This window comes from Anneissia japonica, unplaced genomic scaffold (genome assembly GCF_011630105.1).
Source record: "Anneissia japonica isolate Jap-2015-1 unplaced genomic scaffold, ASM1163010v1 scaffold287840_len1291095_cov163, whole genome shotgun sequence".
In the NCBI taxonomy this organism is placed as follows: domain Eukaryota; kingdom Metazoa; phylum Echinodermata; class Crinoidea; order Comatulida; family Comatulidae; genus Anneissia; species Anneissia japonica.
In genome coordinates, this window is record NW_022728493.1 from 904,037 (window position 1) to 912,559 (window position 8,523).

At 31.6% G+C, this 8,523-nt stretch overlaps 1 protein-coding gene across 3 annotated transcripts in view; it reads left to right on the forward strand.

The window, feature by feature from the left end:
* The first annotated feature begins 388 nt into the window (after positions 1-388).
* Positions 389-8,523, forward strand: part of LOC117114180 (thyrotropin-releasing hormone receptor-like) — a 10,764-nt gene continuing 2,629 nt past the window's right edge. The window contains exons 1-4 of one of the 3 annotated variants that reach the window (XM_033257754.1): positions 389-1,924; positions 2,490-2,736; positions 4,076-4,368; positions 5,917-8,329. In XM_033257754.1, coding sequence (XP_033113645.1) covers positions 2,511-2,736; positions 4,076-4,368; positions 5,917-6,456 — 1,059 coding nt within the window. In that variant the 5' untranslated portion in view covers positions 389-1,924; positions 2,490-2,510 and the 3' untranslated portion in view covers positions 6,457-8,329. Of the gene's footprint in view, positions 2,737-4,075; positions 4,369-5,916; positions 8,330-8,523 lie in introns of those variants that run through there. The other 2 variants (XM_033257756.1, XM_033257755.1) reach the window with 2 other exon arrangements.

Below are 8,523 nucleotides of genomic sequence, written 5' to 3' on the forward strand. Positions count from 1 at the left end.
GCGAGCTTGTTAAATGCTTCTATAAATTGCAATTTGATTTGTGAAAATTGACCAAGAAAATGAAAAGTTATAGCAATTCAAAATTTACGAATTTTATAAAATTTCATGTTCTTATGTAACATTAATCTGTCATTTTGACAATGTTGGCATAAAGTGCCGACGACGAACATTTGAATATATACGGAACATTTATTTTTTTTTTCTGCGAAGTGAGTCTCATGAACAACAATTCACCACAATTTTGGTAAAATTAATGTTGAAATGAAGAATATATTTCAGTCTAATGTTAGTTCAAAATATCATTAGGCCTTTGTAATCACCGCACGACGCGCGACTAACATGGCAACTAACACGCGCGTGGGTAAATCGTCACGTACGCTGACGGTTTATGGTCTGGTTGCTATGGTTTTTGTGACGTTCAGCGTGTAGGGACGCACGTGCGCCTAGAATGTCGATGCCCAAGTTATAACCTTTGATGTCCCGAGATGTGCGTCCTTTTGTTGAATTACCTTGCGCTGATGAAGGTTCCCTGATTGGACCGACCAATCAGCATCGCCTAATGCTGTCGGCGATAGAGTATAATCAGGCTTAAGTAATGGAGTGGAAGACCAAGATGTTGTTTAATGGTGTTCCTTTATAATTAGGTTATAATGAGCACTTATGTATACTTATACATAATCACTATATCCGTAATAATGTTAATTATAGGCCTACATCGGACCAGTAATGATATCAATATGTTTTAATGTTGTACAAATGACAGAGACGTCAGTAATTATAGAATCAATTTAACTGAACGTATAAAATCATAACAAAGACTCACAAACAACTGATTTCATTGTCTTTTATTGCATTATGATTCACTGGCTGGCTCAAATAAGTAAATATATTTGCTACCAAACATTTTTATAGCAGAATGACGTCATTCTGCTAAACCTATGGAAGCATTAATATTTTTTTTGCACTTTCATTTTGTTAATAGAATAAACATTTTATACATTTTCGGACTTCTTTTTCTAATAACGTTATCAGTATCTTATGACCATGTGAATCGTCGTTTGAAAAAGAAATATATAAAAAAAAAATTCTATGGTAAAAAAATTATGATTAATATTAAAACAAGGTAAATGGAATAGTAAATGTAGATTTAGTTACTGAATAACTGAATAAAAAAATAACTGAATCCTTTTTGGAAATGTATATGATTACATCTATAAAGAGTATTCAACCTCTAATTTGGAAGTACTTTTACGGTGATTTTTTACAAAGACAAAGTTATATACTATTGAACAAGAAATTGATGACTTCTAAAAAGTAAAGTATTAGGAAAAACATTAATAACACTTAATGACATGATATATTAAGAATGAGAGACGTTCGTGATTATCATGATGGTGATGTTTCTGAAGCTATTTTAATTCTTGCTTATGTTCAGTCACCCAAAACAAGGCCAAGACAACTCAAGGTTACGATAGTTGAAAATAAAACGGTTGACACGAAATTAAATATTTTAGTACAGTATACATTAAGTACCCAAATTATATAATTTAAGCACTTAATGTATTGTATACGTTATACCATAAACGGTTTACAATAGCGATATCATTGTTTTAATTGAAAAAAAATTGAAGTTTATATATTGAAACAACTAATTATGGTTAATTATTGACCATTAATAAGAAATAGGCCTACAGTAGTTAATAGTTACAATGTGGACATAAATAATCACTAAGTCGATAGCCGAATCCAAAATAATTTGTTGCATTAACATTTGTAGTCCTTTATTTATAAATCGTTCTTTCGATTCGGAAGATGTTCAAATGTACATCAGAAGAAGCCAGTAAAAAACTTAAATTGTTCTGTAGACTTTATATGTTTAAAGAATAAATTGCGCAGACATTTTCTAAACGAGGAGAACAATAACGTAAGTACCAAACATTTAGTTAGTATGGTTGCATATTACTAATCCTTGCTGCGGAGTTCATGAGGAAAAGGCGTATCACTTTGATCGCGTGTGTGCTTTAAACTGAGTTTTAAAATCATAAACTACTTGATTTTGAATTTACTCATATGCACATGATACACTATTTTGGTTGTATATTTTTTTACAATGTATTGTGATTATAGTATTATAATGTCCTGAGCGCGGTGCGTTTTGCGCTGTGCTTGGTAGGCCTACGTACGTTGTGCATCTTAATATATTCGAAAAGTTTGTTCTTAATCTATTGACATTTATGTTGAATTGACCACATGAGCGGTTGAAATACCTGTTAATGAAGTTAATTAAGTCTATCCTATTTTTATTTTTTAACGATAGATTTGAAATGTAATTATTATATATTACTTATTAGGCCAACATTTTCCATCGGATTTTGTAGAAGGCATTAAATATGTAACGAAACGAATGAAAAAATATTTAAAAATTAGTGAAAGAGCTTTGTAGATTTTAATATAGACTTTTCGTCTTTATAACCCATACTGATCCTTAGCCGGCCCTGCACTCCTCTAGAATGGAAGCGATAAACGGAAGTGAAACGTCAACGTTGTACTCAGAGATAAAGAATGATTCAATAGACGATCAATCTTGGTCTATAGAAGTTCTGCAATTTGAAGTTCCCTTCTTGTTGGCCGTCATATTTATAGCAACTATTGGCAACATCCTTGTCATCGTCATCTACTCGAAAAAAGCTCTTCGAAAATCTAATGCAGCGCTTTATGTTTTCAACTTAGCAATAGGTATGTCATCAATATAAATAAATAAATATATATACGGTACCGGTATATAATATATATATAGAATAATAATGATAATAATAACAAAATAAGTAAACGAATAAAAATGAATGAATAAATAGCCACTTATTTTTAAACATCAAGCTCACACTTTATTGCTGAGATTCCGACTTTAGTAAAACTACACATTTGTAAATTTTTAACAATACATGAAAAATATATAAAATCAATAATCAATCAATAATTAACTAAGAGGTATTGCCTAATACATTTAATGTTATTATATTAAACATGTTTAGAATAATATTATTTTCATAATATTATCAACGACTGAACAATGTTTTCAATCATTTGTCCTTGTTATATCATTTTAGTATACTTTTTTTTCTTGTCAAGTCAATTCTCATTTGATGGTACTTCTCTTATTCCTTAATTATTTCCCTTTTTCTTGGATTTTCAAACAACATTCTACGTATTTGTTTTTAGAAAGTATCTTGTAGATCCAGAAACAGAGAATCACACGACAAACGAAAAGTTTTTAGGCTTTGATTACCCTCCACTTTTCATCCCTTAGACCACTTGATAATGTCTATTATACGGCCTCTGGGTTTTTATAACTTCCCATTTGCTATTTGGAGATAAATTTTAGCTGTGTTGGTAAAGAATTGTTTTAAAATTAGAGACGGTACTCTGTGTCCATCCCAATTTGCCATGTCTAAAAAGTGGTCTCGAATTTGAAGATGAATTGTACAATAATTATAATTATAATTATAATAGTTGTTTCTCACCACTATCATTATACATATATTTATAGGTTTCTATCTTAGCTGATAGAGTGGTTACTCCATATGTATGTATAATTTTTTTTCTGTTCAATGCGTGTAATGCAATGCGTTGAGAACAGGCCTATTGGGGAATCTGTGGAAGTATACCAAACTCGGCTAACAAACGAATGGTAATCGGAAAGTCTTGGGTTTAAATCCCGTCTGGATATCTTAATACCTTTATATATCCCTACGAGTGTGCTACCTAATTTATATGAACCTTATTTCGAAATTTACTATCTAGCCGATCAGAAAATCGGGCCACCGGGATTTGTACAACGATAAATTTCTTTATGTTAGTTTCTGATATGACTGCTATTAACATTGTTTTTTTTTTCTTATTAGTTTTATTATTATTATTATTATTATTATTATTATTATTATTATTATTATTATTATTATTATTATTATTATTATTATTATTATTATTATTATTATTATTATTATTATTATTACATTATTAAGAAGTCATCCTGTTGCTTAAGTGAACAATGAATAAATTTATGAATGTAACTCAGGGGATCTATTCGCTGTTGGAGTGGCGGTGTTTCATGTCACTGAGTTCTACCCATCGACCTGGCCAATTCTATGGCGATACAATGCACAATGTATACTTCACCGTTGGTGTCGCTACACAGCCTTTAACATCACCGTATTCTTGATGGTTGCTATAGCAGTGGATCGGTATTACGCAGTGTGTCAACCAATCAAGTTCAAGACAAACTGTACGCTAAGGAGGACTAAACGAATCATAGGGATTTTGTGGTTTTTAGCCATCTTGTCTACAGCACTCCAATCATACAACTTTCAGGTTGGTAATTCGCACACGCACAAACCTATTTTAAAAATTGGCTGTTTAGCAAATATTATAGTGAAATAATAATTTAAAAAAAACAACAAATAAAGACCTAGAGTGTGTATATAATATGTTGTGACACCTTTTAAAATTATCAGAAGAGTCAACAAAAGATTTTAAAGAGCAAATAGAAAATATACAGAAACCTATGTTTGAGCTGAGGAGAAATAACTCGGAATATCGTCTTTCCAAGATTGTTATAGAATTTCGTTTTTCCAAGATTTTTATCTGAAAATTTCGTTTTTTCAAGATAGTTATTTATGAATTATGTCTTTCCAAGATTGTTATGTCGGGATTTCGTCTTTCCAAATATTGTTATCTCGGAATTTCGTCTTTCCAAGATTGTGATCTCGGAATTCCATCTTTCCAAGATTGTTAACTCGGAATTCCATTTTTCAAAGATTGTTATCTTGGGATTTTGTCTTTCCAAGATTGTTATCTCGGAATTTCGTCTCTCCAAGATTGTTATCTCAGATATTAGTCTTTCCAAGACTGTTACCTCTGAATTCTTCCTTTCCAAGATTGTTATTTGGAATTTTGTCTTTCACAGATGGTTGTATCAGAATGTCGTTTTTCCTAGATTGCTATCTTGGAATTTCGTCCTTCTGAGGAAAATTATTTTTAAATTACACCTTTTCGAATATTCGGTAGCACTTATAATTTTCTTGCTTTTTAAAACAATTTATCTTGAAATTCCTTGTTTCTAAAATAAACTCTTTTGAACTTTCCAAAAAATATTTTCTTGATATTCCGATTTCTCTAGGATAAGTAAGTATCGTCTTAAGCACAGCTTAAGTCCAATATTGTTATCTCGGAATTTCGTCTTTCCAAGATTGTGATCTCGGAATTCCATCTTTCCAAGATTGTTAACTCGGAATTCCATTTTTCAAAGATTGTTATCTTGGGATTTTGTCTTTCCAAGATTGTTATCTCGGAATTTCGTCTCTCCAAGATTGTTATCTCAGATATTAGTCTTTCCAAGACTGTTACCTCTGAATTCTTCCTTTCCAAGATTGTTATTTGGAATTTTGTCTTTCACAGATGGTTGTATCAGAATTTCGTTTTTCCTAGATTGCTATCTTGGAATTTCGTCCTTCTGAGGAAAATTATTTTTAAATTACACCTTTTCGAATATTCGGTAGCACTTATAATTTTCTTGCTTTTCAAAACAATTTATCTTGAAATTCCTTGTTTCTAAAATAAACTCTTTTGAACTTTCCAAAAAATATTTTCTTGATATTCCGATTTCTCTAGGATAAGTAAGTATCGTCTTAAGCACAGCTTAAGTCCATATTCTCACAATACTCATACACGAAACTTTAGTAAGTTCGGGATAATCCGACAAGAAATCATATTATAAAGGGTGCTATTCTGCATGAATGAATAAATAGATGAGATATTTTTGATAAATTTGGATTGGTGTATTTGTGGAAACTAAATTGTTTTTTTTATTTATTTATTTATTTTTTTTTAATAATCCGTTAATCACTCATTAACTTTCAGGTCGAGTACAACAAATTAAATGTATTTCGTGGCTATGCTGGTAGGTCTAAATTTGCTTGCAGGTTGGGCAAGCTACCAGCTAAGTGGTTTATATACGTCAAGACCACTTATGCCAATGTGTTGCTATTCTATGTACCGGTCACCGTCACGGGTCTCATCTACGTCATTATCATCGCCACCGTTTGGAAGAGAAAACACGGCATCTTTAAACATTCCACGTCACGTGATATTAATATGCACGTACGCACAGCGTGTACTCTCTGCATCGTTTTTGTGGCGTATGTTAGCTGTTACACATTTTATGGGACATTCAACCTGTTGCTGGCGTCTCCGAAGCATCGCAAACTGAAACCTCTAGTAAAAAATATAGGTCTTATGATGCCGTTCTTTAATTCTTGTCTAAATCCGTTGATTTACTCGTTTTTTAACTCTACATTCCGTAATCACCTTCTTAAAATGTTTTGCAAGAGAAAATGCCATGGACATCAAACTAGGAAACGCAAGCCTGACAATAAACACAATCCTAGACTTGCACACTAGCAATGCGACCTATGAGGGAAGTAAACAAAATGATACTTCTGCTCTTGATAGCAGCTGTATAGAATTGAGCGTAAGATCCAATGATGTTGTATTTTCAGGGATTAAAGTCCCAAACCAGAACGAGTGTCACACTCGTGAATCACATAGCATTCCCTACTGACAACAAGGTCGGTGTGGGTAACATAGGCCTACAACAATAGCCCTATGGCTTCTTTCAAATGATGTTGTCGTACACAAAAGATACCGCTAAAAAAATGATATCAATGCTATCATAATTATTGAAATATTTAAAAGTAATATTAATTTTAAAATATCCTAGTAATTATTCCACTAATAAAACTAAACCTAATATCCTCCTCTCTATAATTTAGCTTACGCAAATAGCTTGTGTTGAACTCAGCAGCCGGTATTCTTGTTGCGAATGTGTGAGAAATATCAAGTTACTATAGCAATCATAGTCATAGTGGTAAACCCATACATTTTTATATCAAAATGTAATTCTGTCGACCATCAAATACAGGTTTAAATGAATCTGTGAAATGTACAACCAGAAGAATATTTTTGAAGTACTTTGGCATTAAGATTGTTGAAGCATGTGAAGTTATTTCTTAATAAGCCAGATGTTATTATATGTATTTTTTAAATATTTTTTTTAGCTGTTTAGCTATTGCTTGTATGATTGTTTTGCTTTGTCTCTTTTATATTGTCTTGTTGAATAGTGAATGAATAATAGAAAAAGAAAAGTTACTATAATTATTAATTATATTTCGTCTTGTGGATTGGTAATTGTTGGTATTATAAGATATAACCTTTGCTCGATTTATGTATTAGGAAAACATGAGTTAGTTAATTAATATTATTGTTAAGTGTGTTAATTATAACAATATCTTGGCAAATTGTATTAGAATTGCTATCTATTCAATTTTATAGTAGAATGTATATTATTTATCAGTGGAGGAGCGGGGAGTGTATTCCAGTATTAGGATAATACCTTCAAATTAAATTTTTTTAAATGTTTGTTATGCTCTCCCTAACACGAAAAAGTAACTAAAGCAGCGATATTTAGCATTATTACACGGATTTTACATTAAAAACGACCGCCCTTACAAACGGTATTAGTCTAATATCTAATGGCTATCTTTACGATGTTGAAAGGTTCTTCTGCTACATGACCCTCATAATTATGTTTATAGTCAATTAAGGTAACAAGAGGTACCAAGAATATGGTTCGCTTAACGTCATTGTATGATTTCTTTATTTGAAATCACTTATTCCTAACCATAAATCGTAGTCCAAGCTCTTTCTTAATAAGCTCTCATCTTTGGTTTGTGCATTTTTTAAGCTAAAACGGCATTCATGCCATTCATATTCGGTGATTATATGATTACTAGAGATTTGAAATAATTTGCATGCACTGCTATCAATATCATTAATGTGCTTGCGTCACTTTGAATCATTAGATTAGCAAACACCAATCAGCGTTTAGAGAGCTAACTACTCCGACCTATCAATGCCAATCTTACAATATTAGGTCATTTAAATAGATGTTAATCAATATGGAGCTCTCGATTGCACGACGATGGTAGGACATAGAACTAAATGACATACCTAAAGTTATCTGCGCATGCAAGAACGTTAAAGCGTGTATTCTAGGACGCAATTTGGCCAAATCTCGTATGCAGATAACGTAGGAGTGATTCCGTTTTAGCGTCGCGTCGTCGAACAAATCGAAAGCTCCCTGTGTTTAAAGTGCTTGTGTCACTTTAAATCCTTATATCCAAACACCTACTTCGACCTCAACGTTGTAAATCTGAAGTGATTGAAAGTTTATGTGACAAATATGTGATATGCCCATATTCGTCTGTAATAGATAACTCTTTAATTCATTCATCAAAGAAACATATTTGATATAAAATAGACATCGAAAATAATATGAAATCACACAAATTTGTCACATCAAATTTGATAGTCTATGATTTTTTATGTTTAATTGTAATTAGGATTAATAAAAAAAAAAAAAAACTTAGTCCAATCAAAGAGTTAAGTGTTTTTGTAAACTAATAGAAG